The following is a 20,257-nucleotide window of genomic DNA, read 5'->3' as shown; positions in this document are numbered from 1 at the left end:
GCAGGGGTGCAGGGAGGGGGGAGTTTTGTTGGGGCGGGTGGGCAGGGATGGGGGGGTGTTGTTCGTTTTTACCACAAGGCAACAGTATCATTGTGCTAGCTCTATAGTGCTCTCGGGGGGACAAATGGTGGCTTCTGTCTATGATGGGGGGTAGGGAACTAACTCTGTTGTCCTGGAACATGAATGGACTGGGGGACAGGATTAAACGTGGTGTGGTCCTGCAGTTCTTGAAGCGAATCTCGCCCGATGTAGTTTTTCTGCAGGAGACACACCTCATTGGCAACTCCTTCTGCGCCATGAATCGGCGTGGCTATCGCCTAGTGGCCCATTCGGGCTTCACGTCTGGCTCAAGGGGTGTGGGCATCATGGTTAAGAACTCGCTCCCGCTGGAGATTGATGAGGTGCTCCATGACGACAGGGGACGTTATGCGGTCTTGGTGGGAAGGATGGAGGGCAAAGTGGTCGTTTTTGTGTCAGTATACGTCCCGCCGGGGCTGCAGTCGACTACCTTTGCGGACCTGGGGCGCCTCCTCCTTGGCCTTCCGGGGGGGATTCTGGTGGTGGGGGGGGATTTCAATGCGGTGGTTTCCGGGACTGTGGATCGTGACCCAAGCGTGGCTATCTGGTCTATTGGACACTTTGGGATTGGTGGATTGCTGGCGTTTAAAACATCCCACGCAGTTACAGTATACCTTCCATTCGGGGGCCCATGGTAGTCTCTCACGACTAGATTATGTCCTGGTCCCGGCGGCCTATGTTGGGAGGGTGGGAGAGGTGCGCCATTTGGCACGGGGTATCTCGGACCATTCCCCGCTCCTGTTACACCTGGATCTTTTTCCGAGGGGTGAGGGTAGGGTGGTCCCGATCAATCCCTGGTACCTGCGCGACCCCACCATTCGCGCTGAATTGATTAAATCCCTCCAGCGCTATTTTGACGAGAATGTGGGGTCCGTGCCTTCGGCTGTCTCACTGTGGGAGGCATTCAAGACAGTACTAGGAGGAGAGGCCCTGTCCCTCATTTCCCACACCCGGAGGCGCGAGCGGGAGGAGGTGACCCGGGTGGAAGCTGAGATAGCCGAGTTGGAGGGTAATCTAGAATGTGGGGTGACGGATGCCGTATTACATGTCCTCCAACTCAAGCAAGCGGCCTATAGGGCCCTCGTCACGGAGGCGGCCAGGGGCCTCAGTAGAGAGCAACAGGGGAGACTGTATGATGTGGGTGATAAGGCTGGTAAATTGATTGCGTGGCTGGACAAAAAGGAGAGAGCGAGTCGTGTAGTCCCGCTGATTGAGAAAACGGACGGTGTGTGTGTTACTGAGCCGGAAGAAATTGTCTCCTGCTTCGCAGATTATTTCCGTGGGGTGTATTCCCCGGTGTCTTCCCGCTCTGAAGAGGATTCCCGTGCCCTGCTCAGGGATATCGCGCTGCCTTCCCTTTCGGAGGAGGACAGAGTGTCGTTGGACGCCGCTCCAACCTCCGACGAAATCGCCCTCGCCATACGTTCGGTCGCTTCCGGCAAGGCCATGGGTCCTAATGGTCTCCCCATCGAGTTGTACAAGTTGAGACCGGATACGCTGGCACCACATCTCCGATCGATGTTCCTGGAGGCTCATTCAGTGGGCTCCCTCCCGCTGGACCAGCGTCTGGCTACAATCGTGGTTATCCACAAGGAGGGGAGACCTTGGGACCGGGTTACATCCTATCGGCCCATTTCGCTACTGAACGCGGAGCCCAAAATTCTCGCCAAGGTCCTGGCCAATCGGCTGGTCGGCGTGGTGGGCGAACTGGTTCACCAGGATCAGTCCGGCTTTATTCCCCATCGTAACACGGCCCTTAACTTGCGGCGTTTGCATGGGGTGCTCGCACGTGTTCAGTACATACGGGAGCCGGCCATTTTGGCGTCCTTGGACGCCACCATGGCGTTTGATACGCTTGAATGGCCATACATCTGGGCGATGCTTGCGAAGTTTGGCTTTGGCGCAGGGTTCATCAGTTGGGTCAAATTGCTGTATTCGGGCCCATTGGCGCAGGTGGTGGTGAACGGTAGAGTATCGGCTCCGTTCGAGCTGGGCCGGGGCACGCGGCAGGGCTGCCCCTTATCGCCGCTCCTTTTTGCGCTTGCCTTGGAGCCCCTGGCGGAGTGGCTGCGGTGGGAGCCTTCCATCCGTGGTCTCCGTTGGACCCCTGAGTATGAGGACCGCGTATCCCTATACGCTGATGACATCCTCTTGTACCTAGCTTCCCCACGTAAATCACTGATAGTACTGGTTGATGTTTTGCATTCATTTGGTCGTAACTCCGGCCTTGTCATCAACTGGGCTAAATCGTGCGTGTATGTTCTCTCTGGGGAGGCTCCTATTCTCCCGCGGGTCTGTCCGATCCAGATCGCCCCGCAGGGATTTCGGTACCTGGGTGTCTTCATTACTCTGGACCCGGAGGCCCGGTATGATCGGAACTTGCTTCCCCCCCTCCAGCGCCTGAAGGAAGATGTCACGCGCTGGCGGCGCTTGCCGCTCTCGCCGCTCGGCCGGGCGGCATTGTTTAAGATGATGTCTCTGCCGCGCTTCCTGTACGCTTTGCAGAATACTATGGACCTCGTCCCAGCGCGCTACTTCCGTGAGGTGGAGAGTTTGCAGCGCCGCCTGTTCTGGGACGGGAGGCCGCGTATCGCCCTGGCGAAGCTGACGCTCCCATGGTATGACGGAGGGATCGCCCTCCCGGATATCAAACGATACTATTGGGCCTCCCAGCTGGCTGCGATTAATCACGGCCTGTACGGGCCCGCCTTAAACCCGGCATTCGAAATGGATAAGATGCTACTCCCGGGTGGGGACTATAATCGAGCGCTCTACTCCAGCACGCCCGACGCTCGGCTGACCGGCCCCACGCGTGTCATGGTGCGAGTGTGGCACGCGGCTAATGTGGCGATGGGGTGGAAGGACCGTCTGAACCGGGCATCACCACTATACGCGTCCGAGCAGTTGGGCTCCCTGTGGACCTCGAAGGGCTTCGAGAAGTGGGACATGATAGGCATTAGCAAAGTGGGGGATCTCTGGACGAGGGGAGGATTTAAAACGTTCGAGATGCTGCAGACGGAATTCCAGTTGCATGACAGGGAGTACTTTCGGTATTTGCAGATCCGTCATGCACTGGGCTCCGTCTTCCCGGGCGTTGCATCCATCCCGGACTATTCCCCCCTGGAGGATAGAGTGCTGGATGGACAAGTTCCGGACAGCACGATCTCACTGATCTACAAAAAACTGATCAATGACCGCTCGGGATTGCTGACTGCCCTTCGTGAGGCTTGGGTTGCCGATGGACTGGAGCTGGACGACGAGGACTGGACCTCTGCGGTGGCCTCCCCGAAAGAGGTGGCCATACCGGCCCGCCTTCGCTTCGTCCAGCTCAAGATACTCCACAGAGTCTACATGACGGGGCCAAGGCTCCTGCGTATGGGCTATGCTGTGGACGGGTTGTGTAAGCGTGGGTGTGGCGCTTTGGGGACCTTTCTGCATATATTGTGGGAATGCCCGGAGGTGGAGCGATTCTGGCGTGGTGTGCATGAGGTCCTGCGTGTGGTTACGCATGTGGTGCTGCTACCCGAAGCGAGGAGATGCCTGTTGAATGTGTGGGAACCTACCGACTACTCGGCGCCACAGACGTGGTGGGTGACTCTGGGATATATGGTGGCCAAGCGTGATATTGCTCAACTGTGGGGATCCCAGAGGTCCCCGACTGTCTCGGCCTGGAAGGAACATATGGATTGGTGCATGTTTTGGGAAAAGGTGGTGTATGTGGCGAGAGGTAAGCCTGGGAAATGGGTGAAAGTATGGGGCCCCTGGAACGCCTACCGCGGGGGAATCTGTGCTCCGCCGTTATTGCCCGATCCGTCGCCTGCCCCATCCCCTTAGCCGACCCGTCTTCCTTGTTCCGGGCATTGAGTTTACCCAGCCCTAGTCCTGATCTCTTCCCCTTCTTGATACTCCTATGGACTGGTAGGGTCCCCCTCTCAGGGGAGCACATGCTGCTATTTCTGATTGTGGATTGCCTTGTGGGTTTGTTTTTCTGGTTGTTCTTTCAGTTTAAAATGAAACCGTACAGTGGGGTCCGGATGGTGTGGCTATCAACGCTGCTAACTCCTGTGCATCTTCCTCAGCCGCAACACACGCTCTACAATATGTATCATATGCTCCTTTTGTCTGCTAGCGGCCGGCCGGACGGTTGTAGGCCCATCTTTGTATATTCTTTGAGTTTTGTAATAAACGGTTTCAAAAAACAAAAAAAAAAAAAGGGGACAGTGCCTCCATTTTATCTTGTCATCTTGGGTATTGTAGCTTTGAGTAAAGGCTCTCATATGCAGCAAATAAATAAAACTTAGAGATCTCTTTAACACCTAAAAATTCAGATATATTTGAGACTCCTTCTTACGAATCAAAGCCAAGAAGTTCACTCTCATTTAAGAGAATTCAGGATTTAATACCAGATACATATAAGATCAGCACCTGGATCTTCTAATGAGCGCACTTATTCTTACACTTTTCTAAAAAAAAAATGCTTCTTGCAGTGCGTGCATTGAATAAATCTCACATTATGTTTTTTAAATGTTTACGTTTTTTTTTCTCAGGTACAGGCTCTGGTCTTGGCACATTCGTTTTGAAATTGCTAGAGGATGAATTCCCAGAAGTGTGCAGATTTGTGACTGCCGTTTATCCTTCTGCTGAGGACGATGTCATCACGTCACCATACAATAGTGTTTTAGCAATGAAGGAACTTACGGAGCATGCTGATTGTGTTCTGCCAGTCGAAAATCAAGTAAGTGACAGAAGCAGACTTATTTTGTTGAAAATTTCCTTTGGACATGAATCTCACAAACTGTGCTCCCCTTTTATGGTTGGCTTTTGTTTTTATTCACACGCGTGGCTTTGTGTGTTATTTGTGCTCTAGTAAACAATGTCGATGGACTTACTGAATCATTTGGAACCTTTTAACTATTTGGCTAAACTGAGCCTCTTTTTGCTAATCTGGAACATTGCTGCCCCTGTTTCGACAAGTTTAAGAGAAAGTTATTCTTGCCAAGCAGGATGGAGCAGAAATTGTGATCACTGCAATCCTGGGTGATGTGACAATGAAGGCGGATATTAAGTGCACCAGGGCATTGGCTCTACTTGGCCAGCCTGTACCATTCACTGCAGCTGATAACTGTCCAATGGCTCCCTTCTTTGGTACTGAAACAACATGGGATTGACTGCCGAGCACCAGACTTGTAGACAGCAAAAATGTCTCGATATCTATTTCAACCCAGATCCCACCCAATGTCCTGGATAGTGCCCAGGGATCTACCCACCTTAACCTATAGATATATATATATATATGTGTTCTACTTGGGTAACAACTCCCAGAGCACGTAGTTGTTAGTTTACAATTATGCTTATGAAAATCAGATACTCTTCCTGGGTTAATGCTCATCAGAAATATTCACACAGTATCTTTTCTCCCGTCTAGCAATGATAAATCAGTGGATAACAACCAACTTTCTGAAGTTTAATATACGCATAACAAAGACTTTGGTAGCAGGTGCACCAAAACGACGCCTTCCGAAGAGATCTAATGGAAAAACAGTGATGCTTCCCAACTCCATTTTCAAAAGAGATTGTTTAAATTGGTGAAATAATGACCGTTGGGATCAACATGCAGTTTGGTGGAGTGTTTTCTCTCACTTGCAGATACTCCATTTTTTTTTCTCTTCGAATGCTTTTCCAGGAAATACAGTATGTACTGGCAGTCAATCTATAGATAGCGAATTGTGAATACAGACTGTATTTGAGGCTCCCTCAATTGCTGAGCTGTACCGATTGTAATGGATTAAAATACAGTGATCGTTTTAGCCCCCACACTGTGCTCGTCTCACTGGCTCCTGCGGGAAAGAGAATTATCTTCAAATCCTTGCGTATGGTACACAAAGTAATTAACCACGTCTCCATCTTTCTGCAGCAATTACTCTTTACCGCATTTAACTCTGTCGTAAATTTCAGTTCCACCCATTTGTGTTGGCGTGTTGTCTCAAGGATGCATAAATGGTTTAGCTGGGGAAGATTCCTTAAAGTTGCAGTGGTTTGGCCATGGAATTCTCTCCCACTCACTTCAAGAAGATCCTGAGTCTTTCAGACATAATCTGCAAACCTTTTGCATTTTCAAAAGCAATCTCCTTACAGTTAAGATGGTAATTTTTCTTCTAGTGTCAAGGGGCCAATTTCTGGTATATGTTTACTTCATTAAATATTATTAACATCAGCGTAACGTTTCGAGGCCATGCAGAATGGTTGCAGATAGATTTTGAGACCAATAATTCTCACCAGAATGTCAAGCCCATGAATATTTATTTATGAATGTCCATGCAGAGAGAACAGTATTAAGGCATAGCTGACCAGGTGAAGGACTGCAGTTTACAACTGAATTTCAATTTACAGTTTCACTGGGCGGCAGGCCTGTTTTATGTGAATGTAGAACAATAAATGTGCCAATACTCTTCAGCCACTCGTTTTTGAAGTAAATATCTATGTTATAATTATAGTACAATTCCCTGAACAAAAAAAGAGTTATTGTTGTTCACTGCCTTCACCACGTCTGGCACCTTCAAACAGATACAGATCTACAAAAGACATTTAAACGTGGCTCAATTGCACAGCCCTGTTGGTATGGCAGGTTCATTTTAATTAGGTCTTGCTACAGAGTTTATGTCGATTATCAGTGGTTACAACACTCGCTTTTGCAACGCATGCCTTTGCCAGGCATGTAATATAACGTGTTGACCTTTACCACGGACTGTTTGGCTTTGCAGTATTTTGCAATGCGTTTGACATTCTAACAACTGATAGATATGTGCACACACACGTGTGTGTTTGTGGCATGTGTAGCTGTAGATGCACATGTTCTGCATGCTCCTTCCATCTAGTGTTGGGCTTGGATGTGTGCAACTTGTTTTTCTTCTACGGAGCTTTTTGAGACTTGATGTATAGTGACTCCTGTGACTGGTAATGCACAATGGCATCAGTTCCATTGTTAGATTATTTTCTTTCTGGTGTCGGGTTTGAACACGCCACCTTGCATAACTCCGGGATAACGCTTCTTGATGTTTGATGTCAGGCCTATTCGGTGCATCATCTCCCATCGGTGTGAAAAGACCTTAGTTTCATTTTTCACCTGGTCTCACAGCCCGTTGAGCTTCAACGACCAGTTTCTTGCGATGTACTTCTCCGTGGCTCAGCCTTATGTGAGGCCTTCTGCCTCATCTCTTCTTTTCTTCGACGATGACAAAACACTAATCGAAAGGACTCCCAGTGCTGACCTCGTTGTCACTTCAAGTATTCTTGGACCCACCAACACCTGTTCAACCTGCTCAGCTTCCGTTCGAAGACACTCAGGTACCGATGTGATCGCAGACTTGCACTCTGGAAAATGCAGCACTTGGAAGGAGTTGACTCCCTGACATCTTCAGAGACCGGGAGGTCGAGAAATAACCGAAGACTGATCCATACTCAGTTAACTCTGCAGTTTAGTCCTGAACTCAGGCCTTAGTCAGAGACCGTGGAACAGCAGCATCTGGAGGTGTGGCAAGTATTGAAGGCTTTGCCGGTGAGTACATCCTCCCAGTCTGAGTGCATACAGACCCCGAGCACAGGCCAAGCACCACCCCAACTTGGGTTGGGTGCCAATCCCACACACCTCTCAACAGGTATCTGGTCAACATCTGCATGCGGGCCTTGGTTGGCACTGACAGAAGGCCTCGGAGCCGATAATACTCCCTCCACTAGCACCAAAGACGCTACCTAACCTCTCAGTCCTCTCTGCAGACACCTTCATCGGTGCCGAAATCACCACAGAAACCCTCTTCAGCTCCGAAACAATTAACAGCTCCAAAACCAGCACTACGCTGAAAGGCCTGTAGAGCCCTTCATCATTGAGTCATTTGGCGGCGGGATCCTACGAACCAGAACAGCGTATGCTTCAACATCTCCAAGAAGATCTTGATACACATCAAAAGATGCTTTTCATTCACCCACAGACTGGGAAATTCTCAATCATGTTGCCACCTAAGGCGCAGGGCGCTCTTTTAAGGAAGAGGAAACTAACCTTTGAGGAGCAGCCTGCCTGGAGTCTATACCTTCTCCTGAGTACAGCAGATGTCAGGACAGAGACACCAGTCCACTGCCAGCTCAGCCTCCTGCATCTCCCCCTCCACTTGCTCCTCCTCCACCTCCGGTGCCGCTACCATCCGTGCCACCTCTTCCACTTTCTCCTGGGAGTCACCACATTTTTCTGATTGGGGCCCTTGTACCCGTTATACCCCATGAGGTCCCTTTTGACCCAGAGCCTAGGGATGACCTGTGGCATAACTACAGTGTGGGTCCCCTGGGGGCCACGGTTCCGGACCTGTATCCGCCCAAACCTTTTCACCAGTCAACACCACTTCCTACCACAAAGTGATACATAGGAATGCCTCCTTTCACAAGAGTGATCTACATACCGTCCAGAAAGACCAGGACTTCCTGTTTGAGATGCTGTCCACCACGCTGCACACAATGCAGTTTCTACCCATGCTCGAGGGCATGCTTACAACTACACCAAATACTTTTAATGAGCTTGTTAAAGCTAGGGGTGTTAACACCAAGTTTGGATAAGACCCAATGACCCTCCCTACATCCGCATACAGCTTCCACTGGATTCCTTGGTGGTCCGCACAGTGCGCCAAAGCAGTAGTGTGCAAGGAACTGGTGATGCACCACCCCTGATAAACAGAGCAAAGAGGTTCCCTCGGCAGGCAACAGGGTCTATGTGTAATCCACCACGGATCAGAGGAGTGCGAATTTGATGGGATAGTTCTATCAATAAAATAGAGCCAGCAGGGACCAGATGGAAGTTCTTCTCCAGCACTTCCCGCACCAGTCCTGACAGTGGGGACATGAGCTACTCTCATAGGGCAAAATCATATCTAACACCATTATCTCCAATGCGCCCTTGATGCGGCTGATACTGCAGTTAAGGGAATTAATTTCAGCATTCTCATTCGGTGCCACGCTTGGCTTTTTGTCTGTTGCTTCAAGTCGAGAAGATCAAGAAAGACACTGACACAGACAAGGCTATGGTTGCTCTCCGAACATTCTCCCCTCGATGCTCCTATTGCAGGCCTCAGTACAGAGGAGGCGTAAAACCAACTCTCCTGAGCCACCCACCACTTACCAGCAGCAGTCAACGCAGGGTTCTTCAAGGGGAGGTTACAGGAGCATCAGTACCAGGGGCAGGGGTAAAAGGGGCACAGCCAAAGGGGCCGCCCCTGCAAAGCAGTGACTTGCTCTTTGGTGACGGTAAATGTAGCATAGTGCACATTAGCCATGAATTAAACAGGGTTTATGATCTGAATGAATTGTCCGCCATGGATAGGTTGGTAATGGTTCTTTTATGTTTGGCGAAGTATGCAATTCCAGACATTGTACCCAAACAGTTGAATGCACCCATTTTAAAATTGTTATGGGATGGTAAAGTGGCACAAAGATCCTTGGCTTAGATCAGACTCGCATGGGACATACCGGCATGCTTGACTTTACCTGACCTCAGACAATATTATATTTTCATTCAACGTAAGTATGTTATCTGTGGCTCTGAGAAGCCAATGACTTAGTAATCACTATGACAGAGATTAAATCCTACTGCTACGGTGCCTATCACTGCTATTACTGCATGACTTGTAGGGAAACAGTACCAATACATGTTGCTACTGTGATTTGATTGGGCCAAAAGATGACTACGCTTCAGTACAACTGCTATAATATATCATCCACTGCTGTGATTGTGGAAAACGTCCTTGATTGCCCAGTGCCATGCACATATTTACGCAAGAGAACAGGAACAGGTACATGGAAGTACTGTTCAAGAAAAAGACTAAGTTAACCAACAGGTTGTGTATCTGGGGCTAGTGCTGATAAACCGATGCGTCGCTGTTGCATGGTATGGAATCCCAAAATAGAGGGTAAAAATGAGACCCTGTGGAAGCGAGATCTGCACAAATGGGTAGGGGCTTACAATGAAATTACTGATATGGCATTACATACTGAAGCTTTAATATATGGTCTGTGGCACATGCCATGTTGACGTTTTCGTCTGCTAGACTGCCATGAATGATAGTTACTGGGATGTATTAGTTTCAGCCTACTCCTCTTCATGACAGTGGTATTTACTAGAATGCTTATGACTACAAAGGGACACCCATAGATTTTTTTTTTACATTTATATTATAAAGTTTTATATAGCGCGAACTAGACCCCAGACGGCATCAAAGCGCTTTACATTTAGGATCGATGCGTTACAGGTTACATCATTTACAAGAGCAACGTAGGGTACAGTAAACAAAACACTGTGCGAGAATTTGTAGGAGGGAGACGAGGAGGAACTGTGTCCAATGTCCGGCTGGGTGGGTGAGGGTCAAGGGGGAAAAACAGGACCAATCGCCTCTTAAGCTGTCCAGCAGCTCCACCGGACATCAGCCATGTTGCACAGGTCTCAGCATTCAGGAAAGCAAGTATTGATTTGATATAATTTGAAAAGTTTTATATAGCGCAGGCTAGACCCGGAGGTATTAGAGCGCTTTACCAGAGGATTGTTGCGTTAAAGTTACATCAGTTACAATAGCATAGTAAGGTACAGTAAACAAAAACAATGTTTTAAGAATTCGTAGGAGGGAGGGGAGGAAGGAGCCATATCGGGAGACGAGGAAGAACTGTGCCCAATGTCTGGCTGGGTAGGTGATGGTCAAGGGAGAAACTAGGGCCAATCTCCTCTCTAGCTGTCTGGCAGCTTCACCGGGCATCAGCCATGTTGCTCAAGTCTCAGCGTTGAGGAGAAACAGTTAAGAATAGATACATGTGCTACAGTTGCACAGTCAAGAAGCGGAAAAACATATCCCCACTAGAGGCCAGAGGTAAGAGAATGTGGGGGGGACCAAGGAAGGAGCTGGGGGATGTCATTTAGGCCGCCAAGGCAGATGAGGCTGCCATTTTATGGTCAGGCTCGACATGACCAGGCCTCTGTAGATCCGTGTGTAGGCCATGATAAAGCTCTGCTTGAGCCCACCCCGGATCAGATGTGGCGGCTTCCTGAACCCGCTGCGGCTGGCGACAGAGTCAGAGCCCACTGGGGCAGGAGGGTGCGGGGTTTAGGCAGTGGCAGGCAAGTCTGGTGGGCGTCAGCGGTGGCGAGGCTGCAGTGGGCCGGGCCGGATTCGTCCCCACGTCTCAAACCCCAGATTGGGTAGATACAAGTAGGGATACCGCCCAGGTCGGGCGCGTACAAACAGACACCACCGGTAGGATCGCGGAAGGCTGAGTGCCCGAGGTCGCGGGGGTGAGGCTGCTGGGGCCAAGACCAGTGGTCATCTGCGGGGGCGCAGCTGCAGCGGGACGGGCCAAGTCAGGCTGGGGCCTGCCTCTGTCCCCAGAAAATGTCGGCAGAAGGTGAGCTGGGGCCCAGCGGGAGTCAGGTGCGCACCAGCCCTGAAAGGAGTGGAGCTGCCCCGCTCCCTGGACCTTGCAGTCCATAGATCTGTGATGTGTGACATGTTACTACCACAGAAAATATAAAACACAATGTTTATGATAACATGTTTCCTGTACTGACCACATGACCGTAGGGAGAATATTTCTTTTTGTTGTTTATTGCATAGATTACTTTAAAAATATATATATATATATATATGTTTGCACACCCCTGTTGATGCTTCATAAATGATGATTATGTACCTATAAGTATGATTTTTCACCTAAATGTCATTTCAAACCTAGATATCATTTCACACCTAAATGCCTTTTTTTTCCTATGTGTGAATACTGCTCCTAAACATGTTTCCACTCTGCTGCTAATGTTGCACTAAGAGTAAATTTGGCCGTAGATGTGATTCTGCTTCTATTTCTGATACCATGCTGCTTCTAACTTTTCATCACAGGTAGCTTTGCACATAAACGTGAAGTGCGTTCTTCTATGTTTTCCACACACATAAGCTCCACGGGTAATCTGCTTCTCAAGATCAATAGCCTATGCATCGTTTTAGCCTTTGGCCACCAAACCTGAAACAAGGAGAGCTTCATATAATATATGATTCTCAGAGACACTATTCCACAATGGTTTATCTAAAACTACTGTCAGTCCCATTAACACTGAGCACTGCCATCTAAACCAGAAACCTTAGTCAGTGGAAAATACATTTGTCTCAAACTTCGCTCTGTTAAAACTGACCTACTCTTTTTAATATTAAGGACAAGTGCTCCTGGACCACTACCTATAGTTTTTGTTCATGGGCTCAAAGAACAATTAAAATGGGAATAAACTTACTATCTAGTTCTGCTACACATCACAATTGTTAAATTGAATGGTCGTGATGAACTCCTTGTATATCAGCCTCCATATCTTGATCCCATGGTTTGATACCATGAACATCCTTAAAACTTTTACCATAGCTACGGGTATTAGCATTGATACCATGCATTGATACAATGCATTGATAATATGCCCTTTACCTACTATGCCACATTAACAATATTCCTTCACACTACTGATCTTTTGTTTATTACCCACACACCTCCGGGAGTGAAACCAGACACATAATGTCAGCATAAATTAAGGTATTCTGGACCACATCAGGAACAAACTGCACCTACAGTGTCACAGAGCAAAGTACTGCTAACTACCAAATCCACAGCCCTCCTGTAGCTACCATCACCGCTCGATACAGCCTCCATCAATCAACCTCCATGTCCAGTCCAACGAGACAAGCAAATACTTGCCTCATACTTAAGTCACTTATTACTGACCAGAGGATAAATCTTGAGGCCACTTCTGCTTCCTTTCCATTCCTTTTCCTTTACATGTTACTTGAAACATTTACTCTGGATCATCTGACACACTCGTCAGCCTCAGTACTTCCAAGCACTCCCCTTTGCACATTGCATCTAACTGACCCTTCATACCTGAATACTCTGTGGTCTCAGGTACCACAACAGTTCCTCTTACCACAATCTCTAGAGTTGGAAACCATTAACACGATTAAAGGTCAATCTGCCAAGCCAACCTCAGATGAGTCGCTTCCTCTGAGCCCAGTGACCTGTATCGTATACATCACATCAGAGCTGCGCTTCTGAACTGCAGGCTTCCGGTCTGTAATCTGATTTCCATGTCTGCCCTCATCAAAGACTGTGACCTGGGCTCCACCGCCATCATAAAAATCTGGTTGTGCTCATCCTCTATCCCTTTATTTTACTGGTAGGACACAATGTCCTCCACCACCATTGAACAGAAAAAAATGCATGTGGTTTGCCTTTATCAAAATTAGTCAGTTAAATGCAAAATGATTAACTAAGTAAACCTATTTTCATTACAGTGCCTCACTGTAGAGATAACAAATACAATACCTAACCCACTTGAGTTGAACATCTCAAACCACCCACCTTCCAAAAAGATGTCTGTTGATTATTTTGTTGATATTGTGATCCCATTTTCCATGAAGAATTTGATCCCCACTGGAAAAAACAAAAATGCGCTCACACACCCACCCTCAAATCCTGCCTATCAGACGGCAATCTCCTGCAGCTTTGCTCTTTCCACACGCTTAGTGGCAACTCTATCCTGAACCTAATTTTCATAAGTAAAGGTAACATACACAACTCAAACGCTCTCATTGGGTTGGTCAGACCATTGCTCCTCTCCTGTCAAAATCCTGACCGTAATGCACCCTGCCATGTTAAGCCAGTGATTTGAATGTTTAAAAACTAGAGACCTTAAACACATTGAAAAAAAATAATTGTTGAAATGTTCGAAAGCCTACAAACACAGGCATGCACAAACGTGCACAGCCGATTTGTGGTTTACCTATGTGCAACTTTTCTCTCTATCTTTTACTTACGCCTGTGTCCTATTGTGTATTCCTTAAGGTTGCTAGGCTGCAATTTTTATTCCCTAAGCATCTGGTACTGGTGCCATACATCCCCACAACGTCTGAGAACACAACATAGATTGGACACATACTATAGGAAACACAGAACGAGGCAGATTGTACACAAGTGAGACACAGTACAAATAGTCTGAATCTCTTTCATAATCATTGTATTAACAGCTGAAAGCCAGGCCTATTGGCTTTTCCAATGGTTGTTTAGTTACACGTAATAGTTAATTAATTACCGCATAGGTCGTACTAAGTATACAGATTTCACTTTATTTACTTTGTAACCTGATTCTATTGTCATCGGAGAGACAGTGCACAGCTGTGTGGACAAAAATTGTGTGAGTTTTTAGAAAGCATCCTCCAAATAAGTAGCCACATGCTTCCTCAACGAGCAGTCATACACTGGAATTACCTGTTGGCATTGTTCCAAGTGATACTCTATTTATAAATCTTTTAAAGCACATACTGTTCTCCTTTCACAGTCCTTAAATGATATTGTTAACAAGATTGATCAGATGGCCAGATCTGGAAAGCTAGGCTCAACCGTCAAGCAGAACAGCCCTGTCACCTCCAGTAAAGGAGCCATTAAAGAGACAGAGAAACCATTTGATGCTATGAACAATATTGTGGCCAACTTGTTGCTTAACCTCACGAGGTAAGTGGCTGTTTGTTTTTATATGCACAACGTATAAAACACTACACAATGACATAGGGGAGCAAGTTGATAGACCCAGATGTTCTTTTTCTGTTTTGATGTCACATCTGAGGCTAATAATGCACCTCTTTCCTTTAGCCTAGCTCGCTTCATATTTTAGCAGTTTCTTATTTTTATTTGCCTTTATTAAGTGTCCTCAGTTTTCACAGTTTTCGTTAAAACTTGATGTTTCTTCAAGGCACAGTTGTCTGAAGGGTCTTTACGACCCTGGTATTTTATTTAGAAAGTACATTACTTACTGCCTATTGTTTTCAGTTACAGCACTTCTCATGGAAAGCATTCCTGATGAAAATTCATTCTTCTCAGTTTCATTGTTTCTAAGAGGTAGTGGGGATTATGGAATGTAACAGATCTCGCCCCTTTTGGCAGATCACTAGGTTATTACAGTACACCTTTTGTAAGTTATAAGCTTAATTTGGAGTGTGGCTTGTCATGAAAACTCATCAATTTGTGATCTTCCAATCTTTTAGCTCTGCAAGATTTGAAGGATCCCTTAATATGGATCTCAATGAAATCAGCTTGAACTTGGTTCCTTTCCCCCACCTTCATTACCTCACCTCAAGCCTGACTCCTCTTTATACACTGTCAGATGTAAATATACCAACTCGAAGGTAAGCCATAGAGCCTTTCTCTTCCTTATACGTATAGGCAATGATAAATTGAAATGTGACATCCTGCAGTGTCACATTCCAATGAAAATGGTTTTAAAATTCAATCCCGGTCAAAGGTTTAAATTGCCCATCATCTATTTCATTTGGCAACTATTGGTGTCTGAAGTATAATAATTATAAACTTTGCAAAATGTGATTTACTGTGGTCAGAAGTGCCACATTTTAAATACTGAGGTGCCACTAATGTCACTTAAAATAACTCGGAGATCCATCTGTGCAATCTGAGAGATCCTGGCTCGAACACTCACTAGTCAACAGAGACTTTCATCCTCACAGGCTTAACAAAACGAGTAACACTTAGCTGCATTATAGTAGCACATCTTATGTACAACTATGGAACTACAGGAATGTCTTCTTAACTGAAATTGATGGTATCATTGAAACCAAAGCCAAGCCCGAAAGTAAACATCATTAAATAGTACCAATATTGTAATTGGAGAGAATATCTGTAAACTGATAGTATTACCGTGCAGAGATTATATTTTCATTACATGTATCGGTATGTGTATATATAAGCATATTTGTGTATATATAAAAATATAAGTTTATTTTCTCACTTCTGTGAAATTAAGTATACGTAGCAGCCTTCTCCAGGTTTTAGAAGTGTGTCAACAGTAAACACTTTAATTCGTCAGTTTCTAAGATGCATAATAGACTTCCATATACATCATTTTGTCATATTCAATAAACCTACTAAAAGTGAATTCAGTTAGGTTTCTTTACAAAACACATTAACTAACATGTTTAATGTAGGCCAGCAAACGGGTACAAAAGCATAAAATAGTAACAATTTTAGGGTCCAAAAGCATAGAGAACATGACTCAAGAAAGAATGGAAAGACGTCGAAACTAGACACTCTTTCACCATAGAATGAAAGGTGATCAGGGTACTTGACATCCTTGGCTGACACAGTCAAGTCATTCTACTTCTGAGAATGTGGAAAGAAAATGTACAAAAACATGTGAGCTGAGAATGTATGAGAAGAGTCAACGATAACACCCAGGTTATAAACAGATGGTGAGAGGAGTGAAACTGGCAAGGATAGGATAGACAGTGGATGAAGGAAACCTGGTTAGAACCAGGAAAGAAAAGCATTTTACTTGGCTGTTCACAAACCAAAATATTGCAGCCACCTCTACCCCCCCCCCCATCTCCCCTCCCCCCCAATGCACACTAAGAATTTGGATGTTTTAGGTATAATTATAACATTTACAAAGTATTCTGTGTAAGAAAATGTAATGGGATCTTAATCGAACACTTCACCTTGGACTCCGTTGGTATCTAGTTTTCAGAAATGTCTGCGATCAGTAGGCATCCCTCACGACTGTTTGTCCTCTGGCCCGAATACTGAAGCTACCCTCATCCCAAAAGTTGATTTAAGTTCAAAGCAGAATTTTGTAGGTTTCATCAGTGTGTTTCTGGGCATTTCGGGGGCAGTAGGCTCACACAGACAAGTCGGGTATTGTTTTTTTATCTGGAGAATTGTGGGACCAATTGTGATAGAACATTTGTCAATCGTCATGGATTCAGAACGGTTCCTCCCAGAAATGTGAGGCAAATCAGTGATATTAGCCCAAAGTTGACATTTGCATGATATTCTGTGTAAGAAAAAGTGGTGGGATCCTTGTAAGCCATGGGCAATTCCAGGTGTCTAGCTTTCAAACATTTCTGGGGTTGGTAGGTTACATTCACTTCTGACCAAACCCAGGCCCAAATACCACAGCTACCCAATCCCAAGAATCAATGTAATTTAAAAAATATATTTTTATCGCAGATAGAACAAGTCAAATTAAAATCACAATAAACAAAATACACTGCAGCACAGTGACACAGTCAAGCAAAATCAGTTTCCCAATGACAGCTTCCGTAATCCCTCCCTCCTTCCACATTTCCAAAAGCAACGTTTGAATCGGAGTGAGTAGCAAATACGATATGAGGACCGGTACTTGCATTGAAGGCACAAGGACGTCCTTGATAGTCATTCCACAGCCCTCATAATCAACTTTATCTGCTAGCGTCCACCAATCCATGTCACACTTCTAATCTCTCAGTTGTGGTGCCTGATCCACCCCCCATAAATGCGCAATATTGCGCTTGGCCACCATACGTCCCAGGGTCTTCCAAATTTGTTACATGTGGGTCATTTGCATCCCAGACATTCAAGAGGCACCTATGATGCTCCCACAGACGGTATTTAGACAAGTAACCACAGACTCCCAATAATGCGTATTGCTGGGAAGCTCCATATAATGTGAAAGAATATTCGTATATGGCCGCATTGCTTGTAACACAGTGCGGTTGCTACTCTGCCCATGTTTACCACAGAAGTGCATGCATAATAGGCTCTAGGTAGAGTTTTTTTAACTGCACTAGGCAGAACCTTGACCTGATAGTCACTTCTCTTGGGGATGCCAAGGTCTCGGGTCACTCATCATCCTCGAGATCACATTCCCATTATGCACGTAACTGTGTTGGGGTATCAGGTGAGTTGTTGATCTATTTTTGACATGTAAGGGAGATTGCCTTGCAGGGCATCTGGGCATTTAACAATCTGTCCTCTAGTGGCAAAGACTCGGGGAGCACCTCTCCCTTAGGCAGAGCCTTCTGTAGTTCAGGCCACATTTGCAAATAGCATTAGGTTTTAGTGGGTGCTAGGTGGTACTCGCTTTGCAGTTCAGCGAAAGGGATCTCCCTCCCTGTGCCCAGAGGTCCCTCACCCTGGAGAGACCAATAAGGTTCCATTTATCGAAACCCGGCTGTGTCTCCAAGGAGGCCAGTTGGGCTGTGTCCTGGTGGTTAGTTGCGCTACCCAATAGTATTTTTGTATATCGAGCAGGGCAATCCCACCGTCGTACCAGCCTCTCGTCTGCTGTTTAATGGCAATACATGCAGGGCCACAATCCCAGAGTAGAGAACAGGTTTCAGTCTCTATTGCCCTGAAGTAAGTCACAGGGACTGGGTAGGGTGTATTGTGTAGAGTTTTAAAAAAACAGGCCAGTGCCATCATCTTAAGAAACGCAGCTCTACCGAGTAACAACAGATGTAGGGCCCTCCAATGCTGGATATCGACCGATGGCAATAGATTATTGTTGTAGAATATATCCGGGTCAGTGGTGACGTAAATCCCTAGGTAGCGAAACCCATCCTGTGACAACATGAGCCTTACAATCATGGGGCAGTCGCTGTGTTAGAAATTGGATTTTTGGTAGGCTAGGGCATGTGCCAAAGCCAGGCAGAAACCACCACACTAGTCAGGATAAGGGAGTTACACTCCTAAAATAACCCCAGCTCACCCCCTTGGTAGCTTGGCACGGGCAGTCAGGCTTATCTTAGAGGCAGTGTGTAAAGCATTTGTTATGTTATGTTATGTTATGTTATGTTATGTTATTAATATTTTTATAGCGCACAGCTGCCCCAGCAAAGGGGCGTCCTGGCGCTTTGACAGACACTATAACATAACACACAATAAAAGAAAAGGAAATTAAACAAACACGGGAAACAGGAAAGTTTTAATCGCCTGCCTGAAGGCGAGCAGGTCTTCAAGAGCTCGGATGTGTACCGGAAGCGAGTTCCATAAACCTGCCGCGAGCACCCTAAAGGAGCGGCCACCCATACTGCTCAATTTAAAGCGTGGACAGACAGCCAGATGAAGCCCCTCCGATCTCAAGGATCTCAAAGGAATATAGGGCGTGAGTAGGTTGGCAAGTGCCGGCGGCGAAGAAGATTTCAAAATTTTAAAGGTCAGGCACAGCGCTTTGAACTGGATTCGCTGTCTGACCGGGAGCCAATGTAAGGCCGTGATGGTACCAGACACTGAGCAATGTCTAGGGAGGCCCACTATGGCCCGTGCCGCGGCATTTTGTACCCTTTGGAGCCTAGAGGCCTCCGCTTGATTCACCCCTAACAGCAGTGAACTGCCGTAGTCCAGCCGAGATAGTATAGAGGCCTGGACCACAAGCTGTCTGGTAGGGGGATCAAAGTACTTTAAAACCGGCCCTATTCCCCGCAGAATGCCATAGCACGTGGCAGCCACCTTCTTGGTGTGGTCCCTGAAGGTGAGCGCAGAGTCCAACCAGATGCCTAAATTTCTCACTCCAGAAGCTGGAATGGGAGTGACACCCAACTCTGATGGCCACCACTGGTTACCCCATAGCTCAGCGTGCTTCCCTAGTACCAACACCTCTGTTTTGGTGGCATTCAACTGAAGGCAGTTGGTACGAAGCCAGCTTGCTACTGCCATCAGACCCGCTCGGAATCTGGGGGCCTCCACCTCAGGGTCTCCACTAAGTGTCACCACTAGCTGTGTGTCGTCCGCATATGAGGCCATCGTAAGACCCCACTGTTTGACGACACCAGCCAGCGGTTTCACATAGAGGTTGAACATAGTAGGGCTCAACGAGGATCCCTGTGGTACCCCCAGCTCCAGGGGATAAGTGGCAGATTGGCCAGGTGGTATAGCCACTTTAAAGGATCGATCCAATAAAAAAGACCGAAACCACTTGAGAGCGAGATCAGTCACTCCCGCCTCCTGTAAGCGTTGGATCAGTATATGGTGGGACACAGTATCGAAGGCAGCGCTTAGATCTAATAGTAAAAGCGCTGCAGTACGACCTGAGTCCAGTACCTGGCGAAGATGTTCCGTGATGTAGAGTAATGCCGCCTCGGTACTGTGTCCCGACCGGAAGCCGTTCTGACTGGGATCCAATATCTGGTTGCGAGCCAGATGCTCAGACAGAACAGAGTTGACGTGGGCTTCTGTTACTTTGGCAATCCAAGGCAACAGGGATATGGGTCGATAATTTTCTGGCAACCGGGGGTCAGAGTTGGCTTTTTTTAGTATAGGAGTAACCACTGCCTGTTTCCATGCCGTGGGTACCGTTCCGTTG

At 46.8% G+C, this 20,257-nt stretch overlaps 1 protein-coding gene across 3 annotated transcripts in view; it reads left to right on the top strand.

Annotated features, from left to right (window-relative positions):
• TUBE1 (tubulin epsilon 1) overlaps positions 1-20,257 on the top strand; it is a 129,318-nt gene that overhangs the window by 93,484 nt on the left and 15,577 nt on the right. For all 3 annotated transcript variants that reach the window (XM_085611377.1, XM_085611376.1, XM_085611378.1), the window contains 3 exons: positions 4,626-4,813; positions 14,468-14,640; positions 15,171-15,311. In XM_085611377.1, the coding sequence (XP_085467503.1) occupies positions 4,626-4,813; positions 14,468-14,640; positions 15,171-15,311 (502 nt within the window). The remainder of the gene's footprint in view (positions 1-4,625; positions 4,814-14,467; positions 14,641-15,170; positions 15,312-20,257) is intronic.

The sequence above is a fragment of the Triturus cristatus genome, chromosome 6, assembly GCF_964204655.1.
Source record: "Triturus cristatus chromosome 6, aTriCri1.1, whole genome shotgun sequence".
In the NCBI taxonomy this organism is placed as follows: Eukaryota; Metazoa; Chordata; class Amphibia; order Caudata; family Salamandridae; genus Triturus; species Triturus cristatus.
The sequence above is the reverse complement of the archived record's forward strand: the minus strand, read 5'-3'. Positions and strand labels throughout refer to the sequence as shown.